Source organism: Babylonia areolata, chromosome 2, assembly GCF_041734735.1.
Source record: "Babylonia areolata isolate BAREFJ2019XMU chromosome 2, ASM4173473v1, whole genome shotgun sequence".
In the NCBI taxonomy this organism is placed as follows: Eukaryota; Metazoa; Mollusca; class Gastropoda; order Neogastropoda; family Buccinidae; genus Babylonia; species Babylonia areolata.
This window is the reverse complement of record NC_134877.1, coordinates 40,098,293-40,125,549: the sequence shown is the minus strand read 5'-3', so window position 1 is coordinate 40,125,549 and position 27,257 is coordinate 40,098,293. Positions and strand designations below refer to the sequence as shown.

Here is a 27,257-nt window from a genome sequence, read left to right as displayed (position 1 = left end):
ATACTCTCTTGGCTAGTTAATGGGTTTTTGGTTTGTGTGAAAGTGTCAGTGTGTGTGTGTGTGTGTGTGTGTGTGTGTGTGCGTGTGTGTGTATAATTATATTAAAAATATTGTATGTTCATCTTACACAAAAATTCAGTGTCTGTGTCTGTGTGTGTGTTTGTTTACCTGTGAATGTGTACCTGTGTGTGTGTATGTGTGCATTTTTGCATGATCACATAATATGGATTTATGTAAATTATATACACAGGCACACAGTTGAGTGTGAAATTACAGCTTCAGAGAACAAACACAGTTTTGTTGAGAAAGCTTTAACTGCACACACACATGCCCACATTCTCACCACAATGCATGAGTGTATGCACTTGATCAATAAGCTGGACTGTTGAACTGACTGTCAGGATCTGGTTTGTAACAGGTGTTGCTTGTTGCTGAAAAATCATTATCTTCTTTCACCCAGACAGCACTTTTCTTTCGACATGTTTATTTCTTTGTTTTATTTTATGTTAAAAAAAAGTCTTACGCACAAATATGAGCAGCATAACTGCAGAGAAGAAGAAAGATTTTTTTCTGATTTATCACGAAAGATCTACTTGGGTTATGCTATTTTCAACAGATGCTATGTTTACAGCTGAAAAAAAATCTTTCTGTATGCTTATTCCTTTAATATATATATATATATATATAATATATATATATATTTCATGTGTACACAAACACAAGCAATCATGTAACAGATTTGGGAGATATTTATTTCTGATTCATTCAAAAAAGAGAAATCTATTTCTGATTTGCCAAAGTTAAGTTTGATATAAAGTACTATGTATAAAAATTTGGTTGATATGTGATGTATTCATAACACAATAAAAAAAAGAGAAATAAACACTGAACTTTCAAATTACATTTTGCTGAATGAATGCTTAAGTTCTTAGTGCAACTTTTGTACACACATGTGATTTAAAAAAAAAAGAAAAAAAAAGAATAAGAGGCCTAACACAACAAGAAGATGTATCAAAAATAAGAATATCACTTTAGCCTTTTGATATATCTCTTACTGCAACTGATATGTAAATTAGCACTTCAACAGCACAATTTAAGCATTAGGCACTGAATAATGCAATCTCTTTCTCCCATAGAAATCAGATTTAAAACAGTAGGAAATTATGTTTCTTGAAAAATGATAATTTGGACATAGTATATAGTACATATAACTTGAAATACAAACACTGAGTCAGTTCATAAGTCTTCACACAGATCCGATTCTGGGGCAGAGGCAAAGAAAAAACAAAATCACGTCTGATCCACATCGATGGTGAGATCGACCTTTGTCATGTTTGTTGGAACACCCATGCCACCACCTCGTAGACCAGCCAGGAAGACTTGGGGCTTGGGCACATTGCTGTAGCCATCCGTTTTGGTCTGGGTGTCGATATCCCTGGAAAGACACAAGATATCTATCTATCTATCAATCTATCTTTTTCTCCCTACAGCTTTCATCTTTTTCGAACATTTTTATTCAAATTTAACCTAAATGTGACAGTTAAACAGATTTTCAATGTAAATGATAGTAAGTAAAGAAAAGTAAACATTACTTAAAGAAACAAAACAACCAGTAACTGTTAAAAAAAAAAAAGAAAAAAAAGTGGCATTCAATATCCATTTTGTAGAATCCTTGTTAACAATTTTGGGAGCATTTAATTCAGGAGAACGTACTGGTACATGTAAGCATCCCTGCATGCCCACTCTCTTCTGCACTAATACTTGTTTGGCTTTAATATATAACAAGTATTATCACTATTCTGATATCATCATTATTAGAGCACATAATTTGTCTCAGACCTGTCAGTGTTCTCTTTATGTGTAAAATGTGCAAAGAAACCCAAACAGCAATGTTACAAAACTCCCTTCTCTCAGTGCATACATACCTCCATGGCTACACATACACATACACACATACACACACACACTGAGATACACTAGACAAAGTGAACTGTGTAATCAATCATGCTTCTTAATTAAAACATTCAAACTTAGATAAACTGTGCCCTCATAGTGTGGCATGAACTATTGTTTCTCATTTCTAGTTTATTTTTTTGAAATTTGATTTTGTTCTTGAATATTTGGTAATTGTAATTGTTCACTATTTCATGAGGGGTCATGGCCTGATGAATAAACCATCCGCATTCGCATTCACACAGACACACACCCCCACACACGTTTATACGAACACACACTACATTTGGGATCTTTTATAATAAAAGGGAATGGTAACCTGAACCAAAGAATTCACTACGCACAACAGAATGACTTACTTTGGAGGATAGACCTGTGTGATGTTGTCTCGCCGCATGTTGCTGAGGTTGGTTTGCATGGAAGAGGTGATCTTGGTCCTCAAGTTGGCCTGCACACAGTGTACACAAAACAACATAAACCCTTGAGTGACATGCCTGTGGGTTTAAAAAAAAAAAAAAAAAAAAAGGTTTAGGCTTGCATTACTCTACTCTTCATTTTCCTCGTAACACCCAGGTGTGAATGGGTATGCCTGACCAGTTGGGGAAGGTTAAAAGCAGCAGAAGGGGCTTAGACATGATGTGAATTCACTTCCCTGTAAAAGGCTACGGGACCTGTATGTGGGGGCATGTAAAAAACAAACAAAACAAAAAACCGTAAAAAAACAATGTATGATTTAATAAAGTATAAAAAAGCCCTTTGGTTAAAAAACAACACTTTGAATTCTGACAAAAAAGTAGGCATACATTTGAAACCTCCATTCATAATCACAAAAACTGATGGTTAATTTCTGAATAATACACTCTGAACACCTAAAAACAAACAAACATGTTTTAATTGTGACAAAAAAGTAGGCTTTTATTTGAAACCCCCATTCACCATATCATACACTGACAGTTCATATCTCATATCTCAAGTATATACTTTGATCACATTGTTTTGCTGTGGGCAATGACCAGTCTTGTGTGATGACTGTTCATCCATCACTGTGAATAGTTTCACTGAATCTAGTTGGTGATCATCTGTCTCTTTGAGAAGAACATTGTTCTTGGTCATACTAAATGAATTATGCAAATGATGTCACTTTGATGAAGCTGAATGTGTACAGCACTCTCACTTGACTCTTATCATGTGTATAAATGGGCATTAAGAAAAAAAATCTGCAAGCAATGAGCTGCTCTCAAAAGGAAACTGTTGGAGAAGGAGCAAGTTCCATGTTTTGTTGGTCAATGATAAACAGTGTTACTTCTCTTTCACAGAGGTCATTTAGAAAAGAAAATGCTCCTAAAATGTGTGCGTGGCTGTGTGTGTCTATGAGTGCATGTTTAACCATCAGTGTTGCCTTTTAACCTTCGCTGGCTGTCGCTTTTGACTACACATGGAAGCTCATGTGGGTCGTCCACGACCCATACCGCTGTCGCTTTTGACTACACACAAAAGCTCATGTGGGTCGTCCACGACCCATACCTTTTAAAGAGACAAAAACCTGTATATTCCTCCAAAGCTTGTGTGGGTCATGCATGACCCATACTTTGTAAAGAGATAAAAACCTGTATATTCCTCCAAAGCTTATAACAAAATACAGAAAAGGAAAACATATCGTAACAACTGATTACACACACATGCGCTCGCACATGCACACACAGACTCACACAAACACATACGCTCAGGAGAAACACATGCTCAGGCATTCACACACACGCACATACACACACTCACACACATGCACACACAACTGATCACACACACAAACGCATAACACCACACACACATACATACAAACCCTACTTATGCACAGAGAGAGAGAGAGAGAGACTGAGACTGAGAGAGAGAGACTGAGACACACAGAGAGAGACAGACAGACAGACAGACAGCGAGACAGTGAGAGAGAGAGAGAGAGAGAGAGAGAGAGAGAGAGAGATGACTCATAGCATCCTATACACGCACAATCGAAGTTATTCAGTCACACAGGTACATGCTGTTAGAGAAAGGGATTGAAGGGGGTTATAGCTTAAGACAGGTGAAAGGGACAGGACGGGGGGAATGGGGGGGGGAGGTAGTGGAGAGTAGTGGGGTAGTGAGGCTACTGAAAGTAAAACTTCTTTATTTTCCTTCACGAATTGCAAATTAAACCTTCTGAAATCACTATTAAAAAGGTATGGGTCGTGCATGACCCACACGAGCTTTCGAGGGGTGACCATGTTTTTTTCCTCTTTAAAAAGCATGGTTCATACACGACCCACACAAGCGTCCATGCGCAGTTAAAACGCCACCTTTAATTACTCATTAACTAATAAATTAATTTTTTTCATTTTTTGGCAAAAGTTGGCCTTTTAGGTGTAGGAAGCATTTCTGATATTTCGTAGAAAAATATTAAGAACTGGCTGAGATATTTGCGTTTTTGTACCCTTCTGGGGGTCGTGTACGACCCACGATAGCCAGCGAAGGTTAATGAATAAAAAGCTTTTGAAATGGTGACAATACATATTTATTCTTTACAGTAACAGACCACATATATTTCTTCTTCTTCTTACATGTGTTTCAACCAAAGGACACAAACAATCTCTTCACTCAGGAAATATGAAAATGTTAACAGATGGGAATGTGAAAACAAGTACAAACAATATGTGTAATGGTAAACACATTATAACTGAATTATTCAGGAGTGAGTGTTTCTATGGGAAAAAGTGTACATGTCATTTCTGCAGCACATGTATCAGACTAGAAACTTGAACTAACTGACAGGAAAAGAAGGTTTCTGTAGTCTTTTTAATTTTCTCCTCGACTTTTCAAAACAAATTATATCCTTAAATTTTTACAGAATTTCAAATCTTTCATGTTTTTGCTCTCTGGTACTCACCAGTTTAATAGCCTTCCGTCGCAGCTCCCACTCATTCCATTCATAAGACTTGACAATGTTGGAGTCCATGAAATGAGTGTCCGTCTGTGTACCACTGTCACACTTGGTTACAGGTTTCTCCACCATCTTTCCTGCATCTCGACTCTTGGACAGAAAATATGACAGATTATCTTGAAATGATCTGGATAACTAAATACAAAGAGAGAGAGAGAGAGAGAGAGAGAGAGAGAGAGAGAGAGAGAGAGAGAGAGAGTGGAGTGAGAGAAAGAGAGAGAGGGAGAGAGAATTGACTATGCCTTGTTTTTCTTCAACAATTCATGTTTTCAGATAAATATAAACAAAAACTGTTTCTCTAAGATGTACATTTTCATAACTACATGAAATTTTAAAATGAAATATACAAGCTGAGTTATATTCTGAAAATTACAATCTTTGGCTTTTATCATACAGTGTGATTGTGTATGTGTGTGTAAGCAGGACATGATCAAAATAAGGAAATAAAAACAAAGAAATTTTTCTACATTCTTGTAATCTTTTGTCAAATGTGCAGTTTTGATTATAATGATATGGCTACTATTACTACTACTACTACTACTACTACTACTACTACTACTACTAATGATAATAATAATGCAGATGGATGCTCACACCTTCCAGGCAGGGAGCTCGTATGAAATGAAAAGTTATTCATACGTAAACAAACACGCATCAAGTACAGCATACATGTACAAGCATGCACACACACAAACATGCAAATGAACACACCCTCTCATGCACACATGCCAAACGGAAGTTCAAGGGGCACATCAGTCAATAAGATGGTGGGCAGAATGGAAGAGGTATGTTTTGAGAGACTTTTTAAACCGGACAAGTGAATCCACAGGTCGAACTGACTGCTGGACTAAAACAGGAGAAAGAGCGCTGACACATATCCTCACCTGAGAGTATGGGGTGATGGTGGAGAACTGTGTATGAAGCTCCAGTAACTGGATCAACTCAGGGCTTCTCTTGGCTCCTTCTGCCACCAAGTGAATGAACCTGTCAACAGTCACCATATCATATATCTGCTGAACAGCTGCTGTGACTGCTGTAGACCATGGTAAGAAAACAGGTTTGAACTGGTATGAGATTCTCTGTGCATGCGTGTGTGTGTGTGTGTGTGTGTGCAGTGCGTGTGTGCGTGTGGTGTGTGTGTGCATGCGGTGTGTGTGTATATATGTGTACTCTGTGTGTGTGTGCTTGTGCATGCATGTGCGTGTTGGCAAACATGACCATATACACACATTCTAGAATCACATGCCCACATACACACACTCTGGAATCACATGCTCTTAAAGAAAAAGAAAAAAAGAAGTAAATTTAGCTGTCTTGCACACAACATTTAAATAAATATTGATATGCAGACTAATAAACCTTACTCTTGGGGATTTTCAGCAAATTCATATGCAGCCTCCTTGGTGGAGAATGCATAATAGTGTTCCCTGTAACGCATGACGCCAATCTCTGGGTTGGCTGGAATAAGCAACCGGTCATACTTGCCCAGTGTGTAGGCACAGTAGCCCTGAAACAAACAACAGAAAACTCCTGATCAGTTGCGTTGGGAGAAAAATCAGAGCAAAATTTACTCCGGTAAGTTGTTTTTCCACTGTGCAATGACTAACGGTCCACAACACTGATACAAGCACATTTCAAAAATATGAGAAAAATTATGTCATACACCAACAATGATTAAAACAATGCTACCTGCAGAAATTGTGATTTTTCTCAATGCAGTCTCCAAAGTTTTGTGAAAAGACTGCGGATTATGAAAAAAATCTTAAACAAAATTTATTGTCTTGGAACTCAATAATACCTGTTTACATTCACAGCCACTGTCAACTTTAATGAAGTGGTGCATACATTACCTTGTACTGCAAAGGAAGTTTACTGAAGTTTTTGGTAGTCTCAGGAAACAGCCAGTCTCTGTTCTCCACCTGGTAATCCTTGGGGTTCACACGTTTCTCTGAACCAGATGTCTGGAAGGGGAGATCAGTTTTAGTTTCAGTTTCAAGGAAGTGTCAAAGCATGTGCGCTGATCCACATGCCCTACAACACATTGGCTACCTAAAAGAATTGTTTTTTTTAATTGAGCAGAATCCTAAACTTCACATAAACAGGTTTGAATCACACTGGTCAGGCCTTGAGAGCCTACCCTAGGTTTGTATAAAATATTAATAAGAAATGAAATATAATTTCAAAATGATAAGTAAATACATTAGATTTAATCAAACGAAAGATAGAAAGAAGCACAAAAACAAAGCCTTCGGGGAGATCATTAATGTATATAAAAAAATTTTAAAAAAGAAGAAAAAGAAAGCAACAGCAAATAAAATCTAACACCAACTACAATAACACAAACCTTTATCTCTCACAGATTCAGATAACAGTAAAAATCTTTTTTCCCTTACCAAAAAATCTTCCTATCCTCCATAACTTACGGACTGAATGCGCTCTTCATCAGTGATCACCGACAAGCCTTCCAGGTAGGGGTTGAGCACATCATCACTGAACAGCTCTCTGTGGCCCTGTATCCAAGACACAGAGCACCCTCGTTTAGTCACACACACACTGTATATCATTTAATGAATGTGGTGCTGAACAGAAGTGCTGAATTACAACTTTAAGGATGAGTCACACACAAAAATGGCAGTGAGTGTATATGTAGTCATAGCAAATCCTAGTTTGTTTTATTGAATTGATTTATCACAGCCCTTTGATTTGCTGTATTTAATTTTTTTTTTTTTTTATCTCATCTGGTTAACATTCTGATTACATTTCAGTGATTAAGTGAATTCAAAATTTAGTTTAGAAGCTATCTGAATAATCATATTCATATCTGTTGACTGGCTTAATGTTGGTGAGCTTCTCAAAAGAGCAATATATGAAAGAGTGGTGAGCGTATTCATGTACCTTTTGCAGATGTCCATCTCCTTTACTGAATCAGTACATTCAAAATGCCATTGAATAACTTTCTAAACAGACACAGGAACTGTTTAATATAATTGTCAGACTATCAAAGTTCAACTTCACACTTTGCCACAAAAGTTAAAGGTCAACTGCAACATAACAAATGTCTGCCCAAGACTTGAAATAATCAAAATGACTAAAAAGAAGACATGTGATATGTAATCTTAAAAAACTTGATGGTTGAACAGAAAGTAATTTAAGAATATTGCCTTACTCTTGTGAAGGGCTCCAGGCTGGCTAAGATGTTACTGAGCACACTGAGCAGAACCATCTCATCCTGAAAGCCACTCCACAGCTGAGCCAAATGGATGAACTGAGGCTGAAAATGTGACCAGAAAAAAACGTATCTCACCAGGTTTAAGCAAGTTCTGTGGTAATACCAATCAAAAAGACACAGAAAAAAATATGCAAGTGTATATACAGAGAGACAAACACACACAAAAAGTCTCTTTCACTATCCTTCATGCCTCCTGCTTCTACCAGAATACAAACTTCAACAGGATAATTTTCAACTAAAACAACCAACAAATAAAACCATCTTTCAAATAAAATTACCAACAAATAAAACCATCTTTCAATCAAAATGACCAACAAATAAATTATCTGTCTTGCCAATTAACCAACAGATATGAAAAATATCTGTCTTTCTTTCATTTATACATCATTTTTCACCAAAAGCAATTTTTCAATGAACCGCACAATAAAAATGCATTAAAGTATTTCTGAAGCATTAAAAGAAAAACAGGAAAGAAAGATAGAAAAAAATTACCTCTGAAATCACACACAGTCTTATAAATCTAATGTCAGCGAGTAACACAAAAGCAGTGCACAGCTGGAAGATACACACATGATGAGAACAAGAGGACTCACATAGACTTGGGCTGTGGGGACAGCTGTTTTGGACTGCACTGTTGCCTGCAGCTGCTCCATGCGAGTGGCCAGCTGGTTTTCCAACAACTCCACCTGCTGGGCACAGCTGATCACATCGTTCTGCAACACAATGAGTCCTCTTCTTTTGATTGTTCTAGCAATCTGATGCTTAATTAAATAATCATGATTCTGTGCATATTGGTGAGATGTGCATATTGGTGTGTCGTGCACAAGCAAAATCTCTGTAGATCATAAAAGGATTTGAGTTCATGTTACTGTTGATTATTTTATTTGAATATAAAGAACGCTTGCTGTTCACACACACACACACACACACACACAGAGAAACACACACATGCATGTGTGTGTACGTGAGTGTTGATAAGGAGAAGCACACATATATAAACACACACACAAAGTCACACACACACACACTCACACTGCACACACACACACACATACACACACACACACACTCAAACACACACTCTCAGACATCCACACAAACACACACATTGTGGAGAAAAGTCTGACCAAGATGATGCGGAGGAAAGCCTCATGCTGACGTGTGTTGATGAGAGCCTGTTTCAGCAGCTCTATGGATGGACCCTCCTGGGGCTGGTGCTTGTGCATCTCCTCAATCAGCCCTGAACACACACACACACATACATACACATACACACACACACAAACAAACACACACACACAAACACATGCGCACATACACACATGGACATGCACACACACATATACATGCACATACACATACATGCACACACATGCATGCACATACACACACACACATGCACATACATGCACATGTGCGCACGCACACACAGACACACACAGAGACATACACACACATTTACTTTCACACATGCATGAAAAGTAACTTTCTCCCTTCCCAGCAGTTTTTTTCTCCCTGTCCTCATCTAATAATACTTATAGTGAAAAGAGATAAGTGGAGTGATAGGCTAGAGGTAATGCATCCGACTAGGAAGCGAGAGAATCTGAGCGCACTGGTTTGAATCATGGCTCAGCCACCAATATTTTCTTCCCCTCCTCTAGACCTTGAGTGGTGGTCTGGACACTAGTCATTTGGATGAGACAATAAACCAAGGTCCCATGTGCAGATGCACTTAGCACACATAAAAGAACCCATGGCAACAAAAGGGTTGTTCCTGGCAAAATTCTGTAGAAAAATCCACTTTGATAGGAAAAACAAATAAAACTGCACGCAGGAAAAAATACACACACAAAAAGGGTGGTGCTGTAGTGTAGCGCTGCACTCTCCCTGGGGAGAACACCCTGAATTTCACACAGAGAAATCTGTTGTAATAAAAAGAGAAATACAAATACAATAAAACTAAAAATAGAACGAACACTGAAAGGTAAACAAGTGTTATGTGCAATGATAAGTACGACATACTGTCAAACAGAACTTCAGATCATACACTTGTATTGTGGTAATAATGGTTGTAAAGAGATTATAATGCTTTAACTTCCCATCACCTTAAAAAACAATCTCATGTATCTAATGCCCTAATGTAAGTCAAGAAGACAAAGAATACATCAGAAAACAGTCTTAAAAGTGGAAATATGAATGCATCTATCTCAAAGTTAAAGTTGAAATGTATATCACATAAGCAGCTAAACTCAACTTGAAAGTCGATGCCACTGTTTGTTTGTTTGATGACAGGAACTGATATAGAACACTCAAATAAGATGATAACTAGAAGCTAAAAAAAAAAAAAAAAAAAAAAAGCAATACAAACAAACAAATAAAAAAAACCCATTCACTTTACCCTATGTCTGGTACAACAGTTCAAAACATCTCTTGATTCCAGGCTGTTAAACAGCAAATGGACTTTAAAAAATAGTTTCTTTTTTCACCACCTGTCACAGCACAGTAACATAGACATCACTTTTGAATGGGAGAGAAAATGAGGGTGATTGTTTCTTGGAGATTTGCAGCTTTACGAATAAAAAATTGTGTAAAAAAAAGAAAAAAGAAAAAAAAAGTGTACTTTTTACACGCAAAATATGATTCATATATCTTTATGGGAGAGAAAATGAGGGCGATTGTTTCTTGGAGATTTGCAGCTTTACGAATAAGAAATTGTGTGCTTTTTACACGCAAAATATGATTCATATATCTTTTTCCCTATTCTTAGTATTTACATTTTTTCTTTTACCTGTTTACCTGTGTATTTGTATGCACTCTTCAGAGTACTCTGGATCTCAGCATCAACACTCTGGGTTGTGGCTGGAACTGCTTCATTCAGAATGGCTGGCACTGCACACAGTGACAGAGTAAAAATGAATGACAACTGCTGTTCAAGAACAAAAGGCTGCTGCTAGTATGTTACAAACTGGTGAGTCAGTGAAGACACTTTCAAACTGTCCACTTTATAGATATCTAACTTCCACTAGCTGCAAAAAATCTTTTTCAGTGAGTTTGTTCAACATAAGTTCCATGATACCTCTTTCCTTGATGCAGAGTATGTCATTGTCAAACTCTTTCCAGCTGACTTGTGGCTTTTTACCAGTTGACATACTGACCCAGGTTTAGAGAAATACAATTCTAAAAAGAATCTGATGCACTTCTAAAAATGAATCCTGACTGATATGCTGTTCTTCTACCTATTTCTACTCAATACTTCAATCTGGCTCTTTTTTACTCATGTTCTGACTTGGGTCCATTGATGGAACCACTCTCCTCCATCAAGCATTTCTCTAATTCTCTCTTTTTCAGATTGAGAAAGAAGGAGATGGAGAGAGAAGAAACAGTGATTAATCAAAATTATACTCAGCGAGAGGAGAGTGAGAGAAAAAAAAACACTTGACAAGAAATAACAAATAATCAAAACTGAGCTCACAATCATCAATGCCCTCTCCACACATCTCACATTCTTTATTGAACAGACAGATGCTAGAGGGGAGAGAGACAGAGAGAGAGAGAGAAGAAATAACACATAATCCAAGTTGAACTCACAATCGTCAATGCCCTCTCCACCCTTGCCACACTCTTTGTTGAACAGACGGATGCCAGTGACAATCATGGTGAGCTCCAGCAGCTGCCTCTCTTTGTCACGCTTGGTCAGATTCATGAAGGACCCAAGCTCTGTCTGAGGGAAGACAGACTGCAGAGCGGCTGAACAAAAACAAAAAAACAAAATGTAGAAAACATGAATGAAGAAAACTGCAAAATATCAGTACCATTTCAAAAGAACTAACAATGCATCTACCACTTACTAGCTTTAGACAGAGGCTCAGGTTATAGTGATATTTCCTTTTCAGACACATTTTCAGTCTCAGGTCCAATGGCAGAGAAGATTTCTCTGTGTGCTTTTACAGCAAAGAAGCCTATATTACATACATGTACACCTTCTTTCCCCATCTTTCTAACTTCCCCTTCTTCCTGATTAAAACAAACATAGTTTTGTGTCGAACGCAGCCTTTTTCTGTTGGAAAACATGTACAGTGCTATTGTCTGTTTTGATTCTTAATATTTGTCTGGAGGTATGCTTTACATTCTGCAATCCACAGCAAAGCAATGTACTTAACTAATGATTTGTTTTTTCCAAAAAATATAGGATCAGTGCCCTACCTGTGGCTTCACGCACTACAGCAATGTCTGTGGGACTGCCAAGTCCAGAGCGCAGCAGAACTGCTGAGACAATCTTTCGGTACAGGCTCTCCAGCTCCTCTCGTGTTCGCGCGCGACTATCAGTGATCTCCCTTACCACTGGCTGCAGACGAGACTCCAGGACACGGCGATGCTCCTCAAGAAAGTCAGCTGGACAGACATAAAAGCACAATATTAAAAAAAAAAGATTAAATGACTGAAAACAGACAAGTCTATCCAGATTATCAGTATCACTATTCTAAGACAATGATAATGATGTTGACATGGATGCTAAAATAGTGCCTATTCTTGCACTGGGACCAAGTTCTAAGTATTTTTAAAACGTAGTCATTTGCACAACAGGCTGCCTATTTGGCTAAAGCTGTCTGGGAGCTGCCTTTGGGTGCTCATCATTCTTCTTCTTCTTCGTTCGTGGGCTGCAACTCCCACGTTCACTCGTATGTACACGAGTGGGCTTTTACGTGTATGACTGTTTTTACCCTGCTATGAAAGCTGCCATACTCCGTTTTCAGGGGTGCTCATCATTCATTTCCTGCATCATTCAGTCAGGTTTCAGTCATGCAAACACACACACACACACACACACACACACACACACACACACACACATTCACACAGATAAGCACCTTTTTACGTAAAAGCATTTTAGCCTGCAAACATCGCTGTAGGAGACTGCAATCAAATCAAATACATAAACATTGTCACAAAGACTGTTATATATATATATATATATATATATATATATGTTTGTGTGTGTGTGTGTGTGTGTGTGTGTGTATATATATGTATATATGTATATATATATATATATATTCATCTGTATTCTTTTCTGTGTTTGTGTGTTAATATCTTTTTGTCTGAGTGAGAATAAACATCCCTTGTAAAGGCTGAATTTACTGATCAGTACAATGCAATATTTTTTTAAAGGCAGAAACAGGCATATTAAAAGAAAGCAAAGTAAGAAAAGTGCCATCACAGGCAAACATACATCGTGTGGTATAGTTCATGTCGAAGTACACCTGCATCTTGACAGTGTCCAGAGATGGGGAGCGATTGTCCATGAGCCGCTCCACACAAAGCTGTCGAGTCAAAAACAGCTCATGCATGGTTACGGCATTTGAACAACAACAAAAAACAAACAGAAAAACAAACATAGGGAAGACTTATTATAACAGGCATAACACCTTGGTTTAACTTCAGCGGTGGCCTGGATGCTTGTCATTCAGATGGGATGAAAAGCTGGTTCCATGTGAAGCTTGCACTTCGAACATGTAAAGTATCCTTTGACACTAGACTTTCAGTGGTGGTCTGGATGCTTGTCAGTCAGATGAGATGAAAAGCTGAAGTTCCATGTGAAGCTTGCTCTTAGCACATGTAAAAATACCCTTAGAAACAAAAGGGTTGTCCCTGCCAAAATTCTGTACAAAAATACACTTTGATAGGACAACAAATACACTTCCAGACAGAACAAAGAAGGAAAAACACATACACACACACTGGAAAAAAAAAAAAAAAAAAAAAAAAGGCGTGGTGCTGCTATGTATCAACTGACTCTCCCAGGGAAGAGAAGCATGGATTTCATACAGAGAAAGCTGTCATGTACAATACAATACAATACAATACAATACAATACAATCACAACAATGAATGTTTCATAAAAACATTGACATTCTGCTAAGTAGAAGAAATGATCAGGGATGTTCAATCAATCTGTCATGAATTTTTTTGTTGCTTAACTTTACACACACACACACACACACACACACACACACACACACACACACACACACACACACACAAACACACACACACACACACACACACACACACAAACAAACACACACACACACACAGATAAAAACTATCTTATGATGGAAAAATGGATAAGAACAGTCATAGACAGTTTGGCGTATTTCATGATAATTACACACATGATGATATAAATATAAAACCAAGAAAGATGTTATGCATATATTCATTCATAAAAGTAAGGAGTAGCTTCAGTTTCAGTAGCTCAAGGAGGCGTCACTGCGTTTGGACAAATCCATATAAGCTACACCACATCTGCCAAGCAGATGCCTGACCAGCAACGTAACCCAACGCGCTTAATCAGGCCATGAGAAAAAAAAAAAGAAAAAAAAAAGAAAAAAGGGGGTGAATAAATAATAGATAAATGCATAAAAAAAATTACTACTACCACTACTAATAATATGTATAAGGCGCAAAAACTTGATGAAGTCAACTATAAGCGTACATAAATAAATAAATAAATAATAATTATAATATAAAAAAGTAAAAATATAAAAGGAGTAGCACATTCTCTCAATTGCATACAGATGGCAAAATTGTTTGAGAGACACAGTATCATGGCATACAGCATTATAATATATACAAAGACGACAAAACACAAAAAAATGCAACAGTATAAAGTGAATATGCACCCACCCTGATGAGTTTTTGAACATCATCCTTTGTGAGCGTGCGATCAACATTGAACTCATTGGCTGGGTCCAGCACCACAGCTTTGACCTGTAATACAGATACAGGAATCCATGCCTTGCCTTTTTCATAATGAACACAGGCATTATGCTATGCATATTAATATAGAAAGAATGGAGGCTGTAAACAGAAAACAAAACTATTTCTAAAAAATTAGATATTTCACTTGTCAAAAACACCAACACCAACAAAGCATATAAACAAAATGTAAAACACTGTCCAAAATACACACACCCAAATCAGTTATAACAACACCCAAACATGTACACTTATGCACATGTACACATTTATACACACATATTTTTACACTAATTTCCACAGACAAAACTCACTGACATTCCAACTTACCATAAATGCCACAAGAGTTTCTGAAACCGCTTGTCCCTTGCTTGCACATTCCTGAGAAATCTCTCTGATGATGTTCTTGATAACGCTTTCAGCTTGGGCACGAGACATTTTGTTACCTGAATAAAATATTATTCACTGCACATTCAAATTACTCCCTCCCCACTTTTTCAGCTTATACATGATCTGTCTTTGACAATTAAGATGATGATATGACAATTCTGATGTTAGTCAACAAATTTTGTTCTGACATCTTTATTATACATATCTATGACATATAATATATACACGTGTGTGTGTGCGTGCGAGCGTGCGGGCATGTGTGTGTGTGTGTGTGTGTGTGTGTGTGTGTGTGTGTGTGTGTGTGTGTGTGTGGGTGCATGAGTATGTGTGCATGTATGTGCACAATCTCCAGTTGTGTGTGTGCATATGTGCATGTGTGCATGTGTTTAACTAATAAAGCCATGGAAATAATTACTCTATATTTTGCATTTATATAGTGTTTGGTTTTGACCAGAGAAAGCTTATCTATTTTAATTGACAGAGAGTGCTCAAGCGTGTTAATCCTCACTTGACTGAAAGTTTTGCACACTTGGTCAAATCAATTAACCCTCACATAATTCAATATTTTGTGGAATATAAACTGACTCAGGTCAGGACCTTCTTACTCACAAATTCATCTAAATCTGGAACGTGCTTCCAACAAATACTTATCTTGATAACAAAGCCCAAAGTATGATTTTAATGAGTATCCTCAAGAAACAAAGAACCACCAGATTTATAAAGAATTTTGACGACTAATAATAATTGATTTGACAAAGTCTGGCGGGGGGGGGGGGGGGGGGGGGGGAAAAAGAAGAAGAAAATAGCAGAGAAATGAAAACAAAAAGTATGATATTTCACTTTTTACTTTAAAGGACAGTAATCACATCGGAGGGCACCCACTTAAATGGATGAAAACATTCACCAAATCTAACCTTCTTTCACACTTTTCTAACAAGGTAGTTAACTTGTGGAATAATGTGCCCAGTCTCACATTGCAACTGCAGGAACAATGAAAAATTTCAGAAACTTATTAGATAATCACTGGATTTATCATGGATTCCAAATAATTTCACTACTGGAAGCGATCTAAAACATAAGTAAATGCACACTGTGATAATAGTTTTAAAAAAAAAATCTATGTATAAACACTTAAAACTACATATGATCAGGCAAGAGGCTGATAAAGCTATAAAGCCATGACGCATGCTTTTACATTTTACTATCCTGCAGTAAGTGCTATTTCCATACTTCAGTACCAGGATAACTATTCTTGTTCCATCTCTACCTGTATTCCCGTCTGCTATGAATAAGGATTATCATCCGAAATACAACTTCTTCATTGAACAAGGTTCGTCATCACTTGTACCTTTAAATTTAATTCACACAGCTTTCTCCTCAGAAAGAATTAACAATCTAATAAGAAAAAAAAGTTGAAAAATAAGAAAGTTGATAAAATCGTCAAAATTGGAAATAAAATGTTCGTTGTACGTACGCCTTTGTACTCTGACAAACACCAACTTATTCCAGCTCTCCTCTCTCCATGTTGTTTCTGTCCTTAGCGACGAATCTGCGTGCGTTGCCGGAAAGGGAACTTATCACGTGATCGGGTATGGCTGCCGTTTGGTGAGGGGCTGGGATGCAGCAGACGATTTAATGAAATTAGGCAGGAATTTCTTCACTGTACAGCAAGAAGCATGACAGTGTGGAAGAAAACCGACAACAGGGTCAAACTTGGTGTTGGTATGTTTGTTTATCTACTTTTTGTGTCGTCTAATTTGTTAGAATAAATATTTGTTGTGGAAAAAACAAGGAAGTTGGACTCCGGAAATACTGATGTGAGGATGTAAATTAATGGTTGGTCACAGTGTTCTCGCAATTTTCGGGAGTGGATCTTTGGGCGTAATGGGAACAACCCTGGAATTAACCGAAACATAACTACTTCTATGATATGGGGTTCTTAAGTATTTCATTAGAATTATAAGCTGTTAAACCTGCTAATTCAGCAGACAAAATTTCAACAGCAGACGAAAATGGTTTATTGTTCAAGTTTCTTTTACAAATCCTTTACATTATCTAAACACCTGTCGGGTTTGACACTTAAATTCTCCCGTCACAACCTTCGCCCTCTTCCCACCCATTACCCATTTCTGATTGCCTGTACAAATGGTATGAGTTTGTTCTTATTTCTTAGTACATTAGCTTGACATTTCACTGCAAAGCGATTTATCGGATGATATGGTGTGAATGTGTGTACATGCATTCATACATGAATGAATGAATGTGTGTGTGTGTGTGTGTGTGTGTGTGTGTGTGCGCGCGCGCGCGCGCGCGTGTCTGTGTCTGTGCATGTGTGGTTGACAGCACTGTTTGTGATGAACTTTTGTGCTTCCTCAAATTCAACAACTTATAGAGGCAGTATATGTACACAGATGCATGATTATTGACATACTTAGCATGGACATTTTTTCTGATTCAATCAATGAAGCCAATATAACTTTCACTAGATAATATACCGTAATGGAACATTCCTTTACAGAGACCATTTATTGATTAAATGGTACGATTACAATCATGATTCTTCTGTGACACAGAATTGTGAGTTCCATGCATCCAGATTTGAAAGAAACAGAAGAATGCTTACACTAAGTGAAATTAGTTAGAACAATGCATGCAAGTGTTTAGAATAGTGATGAGCCCAGAATGGCCAACGGGCCGGCCACTACCAGGCCTCAAGCGTCTATCAAGGTCAAGACAAAGTAAAATTAGTAAGAAAGAAGAAAGAACCTAACACTTTTTGCTTGTTCAGTTATTAAGTATTATAATTCTCCCACCCCACCCCCCCACACCCCCAAAAAGGAAAAAGGTCTTTTAGAAAACACTGTTATTGTTACTCTAGATTGTTGCTTGAATTAAACAGAAACAGGCATTGTGTTTCTTTTGGTGTCTGGGGAAATATCATTAATATGTCATTATATCACTTTATCTCAAGAAAGATGCAATAAAACAGTAAATATTTTGAAAAAAATCAGTGGAGTAATAACAAAAATTAAAGAAAAAGCTTGTGACTTGCATCATAATGTAATTCCTAGGCAGCGAGGCATGCGGCAGATGTGCACAAGAATTGATGAAAAGAGTGTATTGCCATTGGTGGTAGTGTTATTTCTCAAGTGTGGTTGTAATCATGAAAAAAGACTGAAATGATTTATTTATATTTTCCTTTTTATGCTCCATCATCATTATTACCCGATTGTTTTTTACCTGACTGTTTTTTGCTGTAGTTTTGTTGAGTCTATTCCCCATTTGGTATTTACTAGGTCAGTAGAATGAGTAGAAAGAATAGACACTATGACCACTCCATACTTGTCATAATCCAAAATTTGGTAAGTTAAAGACTGTTCAGTGTCCTTGAAAACATACTGAATGCAGTGGTGCTTCTAGCAGTGAGCAGTGAGAGTGTAGTGAAATATATTGAAAATACAAGAAAATGTTATCACAATAGATCTTCAATGATAATAAAGCAATCAATTAGTCAATCTAAAGCTTTCTTTTAATTTTTTTTAAAATCTGGAGTATTATATTTGATGATAATACCATTTATACAGTTTAAGTAAAGTGTATTTGTTTGTTTGTTTATTCATTTATTTATTTTTTTATTTACTATATATTTATTTTTTATTTTCTTTAATTCTTTTTTTTTTTTTTGTTATTGTTGTTGAAAAAGTGTAGCTGTGATTGTGAACAGTCTGCATTTGTTACTCCTCGTAACAACTTCGGTGCAGTTTCCTTCTGAGTGTTACTGCCTTCACTAAATATTTTATGGTTGACAAAATTGTTATACTGCTAAATCTATGAGTCCTGAAAGTGATTTTGGTTGATAAAACTTGTCGCCTGAGGTAACATTCAACCTTGGCCATTCCACTTCCAGGGGATACATTTCCACGACAAGACCTTTGGCATCATTTACACACACACACACACACACACACACACACACACACACACACACACACACACACAATCATGAAACATAATTGGTTACTATTTCAATTGCCAATCTGTTAATGTTACTGCTGTTGCTAAAATTGGAGCAAAAGATGCTGAAAACCATGGTGAGTAAGTGAATCTGGTTGCTCTCCACTGGAAATTGTACAGATATATATGTCAAGTAGCAGTACTTCCTGCTGTAGTGCGTGAGTGTTACAGTGCCTTTTAGCTTCCAGGGCAGCAGTTTATGCAACGCACTTGTGTAGTGCTTTTGTTCAGATGAATATATTCTTCATCTTGTATTGTAGACTTTAATTTCCATTTGCTTCCAGTTCATTATCAGGTTGAAAACAAAACCCCAGGGTGCATACGAAGCAGTGAGAAATTTACACAACCTGTTAATGTACAGTTCTTTGGTTAAAAAGAAGAAGAGAGAACAGTAACTTTGTTGTTGTGCTGTACCTGGATTTTTTTCTTGGTCTAAAAGAATTTATGAACAGGAAACTTCTAAGTTAAAATTCACACTGTTGATAAACTTTGCAATATTTCATCCATGTTTACAATCAGTCTGTAGAAATAATACAAGAATAACATTTCAGTGAGTTAGTTTTTATGGGCCTATTTTGCTTTTGCACCCTTCCTGAATCTCACATTGTCACAGTCATACCTATACATTCTCCATGTTATGAAACACACATTTCATGCAGGTACACACATATATTACAGAGCCCACCAGTTGAAATTTGGATCAGAACCAACAACAACAATAACAACACACACATATGCACAGACACAGACACAGACAGACAGACTCCCCCCACACCCCCTCCCTCCGACACACACGCATAGTAGTAACTGCATGGATGATGAATTTAGTTGAAATGACACTTGTGTCAGGGAAGGCTCTGTCTCCTGTTGGTTTTATGTGTATTATATCTATCTATCTATCTATCTATCTATCTATCTATCTATCTATTTATTGTGTGTGTCTGTGTGTGTGTGTGTGTGTGTGTGTGTGTGTGTGTGTGTGTGTGTGTGTGTGTGTTGTCCTCATTTGAATTGATGATTTCAGTATTCTTTTGTTTTCTTAAAAAAAGAAATAAAGAACTTCACCTCTCACCTTCAGTTAACATTTTCCTTTGAACCTGATTTAGAGAAAAAATTCTTTGGTATTTGTTTCAGCTGTATACAACTTCACACCAAATGGACAGCATCAACTGCAGCTGGATGTTGGTGACACAGTACACATTCTGGAAGAAACCACTGGTGAGACTTTGTATTTGAGTGTTTTGACTGAAATTTAGTTACCATCCTTAAAAAAGAAGAAAAACAAAAAACAAAACACCCCCCCCCCCCCCCCCCCCCCCCCCCCCCCCCCCACCCCCCCCCCCCCACTGCCCTTTCCTGATTGTCAGTTGTAAAAAGAAAAACAACAACAACAATAAATAATTTGCCATTTAATGCTGAATTACAAGCCTTTTGAAATTGAAACTTTTTATCAGAGGGAAAATAAAATTCTGCTCTCATTTTCAACATGAGAAACAAATGGAAAGTTTTTTTTCCCATGAGCAAACAGTTTCTGGTAAATAAAAAAGAGAGATGTTTTATATGAGATTGATTTGTTTCTTACTGTTGCTGTTACCATCATACCATTTTTGACTTACTTGTGTTAACAGAGTGAGTCAGTGTTATAACCCGGTGTTCAGTTGTCTGTGTATGTGTCTGTGTCTGCGGCTGTGTCTGTGTCTGTGGAAAATTTGTGCACATGGTTATGAACACGTACACGTCTTTTGAGTTGGGGAATGAGATGAAAATGTGACAGTACAAGTGTTCTTGGGGTAGGGGGATGAGGTGGGGGAATCTGAATGGGCGTTTGTGTGCATGCATGGATGTCTGTAGGGTATGGGTGGGGGATACACGTCTGTGAGTATGTGTGTGTGTTAAAACATTTTTTGAGATATTGATGTTATTGAAAATTGGTAAATTGATTTGTTAAATATGTTGGTTTAAAAAAAAAGTTGATATCACTGTTGTTGTTTTTTCAAATTTGATTTTCTTCGTGTTGCTCAGTTCATATTAATTCAAATGGCTGCTAAAATGTCAGTACAACAAAAAGTTAATCGGACAATAAATGGTTTCAGTCAGTGGTAAACTTTAACATTTCCATTTTCTCTGGAAATAATTTGTCCGTCAATACCAAATTTGGCTTAAAGATAGTAGGGAAAAAAAATCTTCACATATTAAGCCCTGTTCCTGTATCATTATTGGTTTATTTCCTTGAGGCTATTTCTGGGATTCAAAAAACACCATATTACTGCATCACAGTGGCAGTAGCATAGGTGATGCTTGAAAAAAAGACGGCGTGACCTCATTTTTCCTGTTTGCAATTAAAAGGAAAGAAATACAAATTCTGGACAAAATACAAAAAGTGACACTAATGCACCGTCAACATGTTAACTGCATATCAATATTCTAATGTGGACACTGGATTAAATAGAATGAACATAAAAGAAAAATTGAATCAACCGTTTCATTGAGTTTTAGTCAGCCTTGTCTGGGCTGGTCTGTCACCCTGTGCAGATCTTGTTTTTTTTCTTGTTCGCAGTTAAAAGAAAAGAATTCTGGACAGAACACATACAGTGACACAGACTGCATCACAGACATATTTACTGCATATGAACATTTTGAAGTGGATACTCATTTAACTAGAATGAACATAAAAGAGAAATTGAATCGACTGTGTTGTACTTTCCCGGCAATTGTTAGTAAACTTGTCATACATCTTTCTAGATCCAGAGAAAAGGGCAAAATTTTGCAGTGAGATTGATGCGATGGCAACGCCTCCTTTACCACGGACTTTAAAAGATTAATGCCCAAGATACACCAAAATAACATATTTAAACAGTGTTATCACTTCGAATACCCCAGTTGATTTATTGTGCTCAAATCAAATCAATCAATCAAAAACACTTTATTAATCCACATGGAAATTAAGTTGTGCAATCACAGGCTCATTGTAAACACTGGCATAAAATCATGCGCAACATAAGAAGAGATTAAAACTAGTCAAATAAGAATTCCCAATAGCTGACGATATACTAACCCCCCCACCCCACACACACACATACTCATGTTAAGACAATAGGGTATTGCACAACAATATTAACAAATGAAAACATCCAACAAAAAAAAAGGGTATAAGATTACTAAAAATGACATGCGCGCACGCACGCACACACACCCACACACACATACACACTCATGCACACACACACACACACACACACACACACACACACACACACGTTAAGACCATAAGGTATTGTACAACAATACATAAATGAAAACATCAAGGGAATAAATCGTATATATAAGTAAAATGCACACACACACACACTCACACACACACAAACAACGTATGCATGCGCATAACATATGTCACGCCAATAAGATTAGAACATTAACATTAAGATACATGAAATCCAAGTAAAATAAGAAAATATTTAAAAATCACTTCCGATCACACACACACACAAATGCTTGCTTGCCCGTGCTCACCCGCTCAGTCCCACATGCACGCATAATGTCTGCTCCCATACACTCATCTGCTGGTGAAGTTCAGGTGTTGCTGTGGCGAGGGGGCTTGGGGGGTGGGAGGGTTCACTTAGTGTATTGGATGTTTTGATTGTGTGCGCGAATGGCTGTAGGAATAAATGAATTAATGTATCGAGATGTTCTTGCGCGTGGAGCTCTAAACCTACCACTTATGTCTGACCTTCTGCTATTAATGTCATCATGTAGTGGGTGTCTTACGTCTGTCAAAATTGTTATTAGTCTGTCAGTCAGTTTTCTATTGTGCATGTCGCTAAAGGTGTCTTGTCTTATACCCACCACCCCACCCGCTTTCCTAATGACTTTTTCCAACCTGTCTTTGTCATGTTTGGTCAGGTTTCCCCCCCAGCACACGGCTCCGTATGTTAAAACACTACAGACAACAGATGTGTAAAACATTTGGAGCATCTGCTTGCATACATTAAAAGATTTCATTTTTCTAAGACAGTACATGCGACTGTTGCTCTTTTTAATGAGTGCAGTTGAGTTTTCATTCCAAGACAGCTTATTGTCGATTATCACACCGAGATATTTGTATGAGTCTACTTGTTCGACCACTTCATTTTGTTCGACCACTTCATTTAAAACTAAGCTTGCTTAGAATTAAATTTTGAATGTCATTGATAGATCCGCGATAGTGCAGTGACTTGGACAGTTTCTTCCCACTTGGGAACGTGCTTGTTTTTGAATCTGCACTATAGCCTTTTTTCTTTTTCTTTTTTTCTTTTTATATTTTTTATAATATCAAATACAGAACACATTTTAAGGATTACATTTATTTATTTATGTATATATTTTTTAAGTGTATCACAGTGAGTCTTGAAGGCCTTGCCTCTCTTGTTGTTGACTTCCCTCAGTACGTGCCCATGTTATATCCTTATGGAAGTCTCAATCAGATCCATAAAGAAATATAGACATTTTTAAATATGGAGCAGAAACTTAGGATAAACTTCGCAAGAAACAATGTATGAACAACACATAAAATATGGATACTACATTTAATAAGTCAAATCAAATATGATGTATGTTGTGATACATGAGTTATGATGGGATACTGATATAAATGAATTGTTCATTTAGAAAATACATTTTCATGGTAGACACTCTTGACATGAGCTTCTTGTTGACATATCATACTCTTAATCAGGTAGGAAAAAATGTTAAGAAAAATTACTTTCACTCAGGGAGGAAAATAAAATGTTAAAAAAGAAGATAAAAAGTTGGAGCAAAATAAGAAAGTAGAGAGAAAAATGTGATTGTGTCAGAATGTGTGTGTGTGTGTGTGTGTGTGTGTGTGTGTGTGTGTGTGTGTGTGTGTGTTCATAAGTACATGTTCATACAGTTTTTTAACTTGATTGTTTTGCTTTATTTTATTTTTCTTTCTCTCTGTAACTCCATACTGACTTTCACTGTTAACGCCCTTTCAGACTGGTTCCGTGGGTATGCAGTAAAAAACAAAGCCCAAAAAGGGATTTTCCCAAGGAGTTACATCCAAGTCAAAGAAGCATCTGTGCATATTAGTGGGTAAGTGCATAGATAATTGTTGTTTTTTAGCAGTTACAAGGTAGCCTAGGCCTCATAAAAGAATCATATTTTTATGTGTAAGCAGGACCACATACAAATGCATAGTTTCCTACAGCACATGTATGACAGTAAATTGAATTTTTTCAGTGTTTACAATGCTTGATTTGCAACCAGACACTGTACATTCTGAAGCTGAGCATCCTCTGGGGTTGTTTAAATTTTTTCTTGTATCCCCAGGATTTTTTTCCTTTGCCAGCTTTTTTTTCCTCCTTCACTTTTCATCGTATCAAACACAAATGTGTATTTTTGACTTAAATTTTTGCAAGCAAATGAAAAGAACCGAGGAAGTGGTTTACAATAACTCAAGAGAGAATAATATTGTCAAGCAATATATGAAGATGTTTCCAGACCCTGTGTTAGTGAACACACATAGACTACCTGTCCATGTCCATGACCATTGCCTTAAAGACATAGCCCGAAAGACTTGTATAAGAAAAGCTATTTTATTTATTCCATATTTGTTTGATTGTCAGTATGCACTTTAAATGTTTACTTCAGGTTTTGGTTGATTATATGACAAATCTGTATCAGTTGGAACACGGTATTTTCAGTTTGCATGATGTAGTAACATTAATCAATGCATGTGGTCAGATCCGCTGGCTGTTAGTAGTACATGCAGTAACATTAGTGTGTGTTGTCAGGTCCCTGGAGACAATCAAAAGCACAGAATCCCCGCTGGTGCAGGAGCTGACAGAGGTGCTCAGAGAATGGCATGCCATTTGGAAGCAGCTTTACATGGTATGTTAACATACTTTGTTACGGGTTATACTAGGCTAGTGGTGATACATTTTTAAAGTACGCTCTTATACACACAGATGCTCTGAAATATGAATGCATTTGCATGTGTGCGCATGGGCACAGGCTAATACATAATATAGATCATTAGATCTAGGGGCATGTCCACACACACATTGGACATATTTGTCTTAACTTGTGCAAAATATACATGTGCATACTTTAAACACATCTCATTCACTCAGTTATACTTGCGTGCATGCATGCATGCATGCACTCACACATTCACACATTCACTCACTCACTCATTCACTTCTCACTTCATTCTTATGTAATTATTGGTAAAAGTTATGAAAGGAAGAGAAGAACATTGTGTTGTAGCAGACATGTTTTGTTGTTCAGGAGAAGAGCCAAGATGTGGAGAAGGTGAAGAAGATGATTCTGGACCTGATTGACTGGAGGAGCAAACTGTTAACCCGCAAGTACACAGTGGTAAGTGTTAACAGGAATGAGTACTTCACCATTAGAAGATACATGTGATTGACTGATCGACAGATACAGAATAACAAAAAGATGGAAATGCAGTTCTTCTCTGTTTTTTTGTTTTTACTTATTCAGCTGAAAGGATTATATGTTTCAAGAGCTAGTGGAACTGAATGGATCATATGTTTCATGTGACTAGACATATGTCAACAAGTTGCTCTAAGTTCAGAACATCTGTAAAGGTTATAAAGTGTGACTGTTGTGAAAGGTTATTCTGTTAGAGCAAATAGAATGTTCATGGCTGAATTTTTATTTATTTAAATACTTGTCACAGGATGCAGTCTGAACAGTGTGTACACACTGCTCCACCCAACATCCATCATCACCCAGGCTTGGCCCCACTGCTTCTTGTGCTCTCTCTCTCTCTCTCTCACACACACACACACACACACACACAAACTAACATACACACACAGAGAAACAGACATACATAAGACACAATCACAGACACACAGTCACAGACATACACACACACAATGACACAGACAGACAGACATAGACACAGACCCACAGATACCCCCCCCCTCCTGCACCCCTCCTCCTACACACACATACACACACTAAAGATCCTTAGTCTCAAGTGGGACAAGCTTCAAGTAAACAAAGTGTCAGAATAAGTTGACAAGAGGAGACTGGGCATTTGAGCAAAGGATAAAGACAAATAACTTATTGCTGATGTACTGAATACTAAAACAGCAGCATTGTTCTGTCCTATAGAAATGAATGTCATTTGAAATTGAATGAAATGATCTCTTCATTCTTTTGAAAAATAACTCTGAAAATCTATTGTTAAATCATGAAATGCTCTTTCATTTGTCATTGAAGTGTTTGTGTGAAAAGGCTTGTTTGATAACTTGTTTTGAGAGAATTTATTTTCAGGACTACATATGTTCCTTTGCAGATACTTCCATCAGTGTAGCTCATGTGAACAGTTAGAAGAAGCTGAAGTATTTATACTTGGGTTTAATATATATTTTTTAATAGGAGGTTTTTTTTAATCATCATCACCCTATGTTTTTGAAGAGTGATGTGCTTCATGCCCTTTTAAGCATTGTCATCATCCTCTGTTTTTGAAGAGGGATGTGCTTTATGCCCCTAACAGTGTTTTTTTTTTTTTCTTTCTTTTTTCCAGGATGAACAGAAAGGCATTCAGCAACAGGTCACAAATCTCATTGACAGTGGCAATGCGTGAGTGGCTATCATTGTTCTTGTGCATATGAGCAAATTATGGCCTTAGTATTGTATCAGATGGGGACCTTATAATACACATACAGTTCATTTGATAATAAATACATACAGATTTATATGTTGTGGTTGGAAACTGAGTGATTTGCGTAAAACAACAGTTGAACAACAACTTTTGATGAAAGACTGGATGGAAAGTGGTTTTAAAAGAGTTTTTATAATAGTTTCCAAGCTGAATGTGTATGCCTGTGTGTGTGTACACATGCACATATGATTGTATGTTTGTATGTGCAGGCAAATAGCAACAGTAAGAAGGATTCTTGGTTATGA

At 37.1% G+C, this 27,257-nt stretch overlaps 2 protein-coding genes across 9 annotated transcripts in view; one reads left to right on the top strand and one right to left on the bottom strand.

The window, feature by feature from the left end:
- Window positions 1–734: 734 nt before the first annotated feature.
- On the bottom strand, window positions 735–16,853 carry LOC143301199 (cilia- and flagella-associated protein 206-like). The gene is made up of 17 exons (XM_076615321.1): window positions 16,777–16,853; window positions 15,243–15,358; window positions 14,841–14,924; window positions 13,384–13,474; window positions 12,357–12,545; window positions 11,742–11,900; window positions 10,950–11,042; window positions 9,281–9,393; window positions 8,747–8,866; window positions 8,091–8,195; window positions 7,348–7,434; window positions 6,775–6,885; window positions 6,289–6,431; window positions 5,809–5,908; window positions 4,871–5,014; window positions 2,313–2,401; window positions 735–1,435 (listed from the first exon to the last, which is right to left on the bottom strand). Exons 2-17 carry the CDS (start codon window positions 15,348–15,350, stop codon window positions 1,291–1,293), a joined length of 1,881 nt encoding a protein of 626 aa, XP_076471436.1. The 5' UTR covers window positions 15,351–15,358; window positions 16,777–16,853; the 3' UTR covers window positions 735–1,290.
- A 28-nt stretch (window positions 16,854–16,881) lies between these two features.
- Window positions 16,882–27,257, top strand: part of LOC143301147 (dedicator of cytokinesis protein 1-like) — a 93,729-nt gene continuing 83,353 nt past the window's right edge. For all 8 annotated transcript variants that reach the window (XM_076615263.1, XM_076615253.1, XM_076615230.1 and 5 more), the window contains exons 1-6: window positions 16,882–17,024; window positions 20,451–20,534; window positions 24,308–24,404; window positions 25,106–25,202; window positions 25,602–25,691; window positions 26,875–26,930. In XM_076615263.1, the coding sequence (XP_076471378.1) occupies window positions 16,979–17,024; window positions 20,451–20,534; window positions 24,308–24,404; window positions 25,106–25,202; window positions 25,602–25,691; window positions 26,875–26,930 (470 nt within the window). In that variant the 5' untranslated portion in view covers window positions 16,882–16,978. The remainder of the gene's footprint in view (window positions 17,025–20,450; window positions 20,535–24,307; window positions 24,405–25,105; window positions 25,203–25,601; window positions 25,692–26,874; window positions 26,931–27,257) is intronic.

Coding starts and splice junctions, on each gene's coding strand:
- LOC143301199 (XM_076615321.1), bottom strand. CDS start 15,350: ATGTCTCGTGCCCAAGCTGAAAGCGTTATCAAGAACATCATCAGAGAG. Junction 9,394..10,949: donor GAGTGCATACAAATACACAG/GTAAACAGGTAA, acceptor GTGTGTGTTCAG/GGCTGATTGAGGAGATGCAC. Junction 5,909..6,288: donor TTTGCTGAAAATCCCCAAGA/GTAAGGTTTATT, acceptor GACTGTTGACAG/GTTCATTCACTTGGTGGCAG.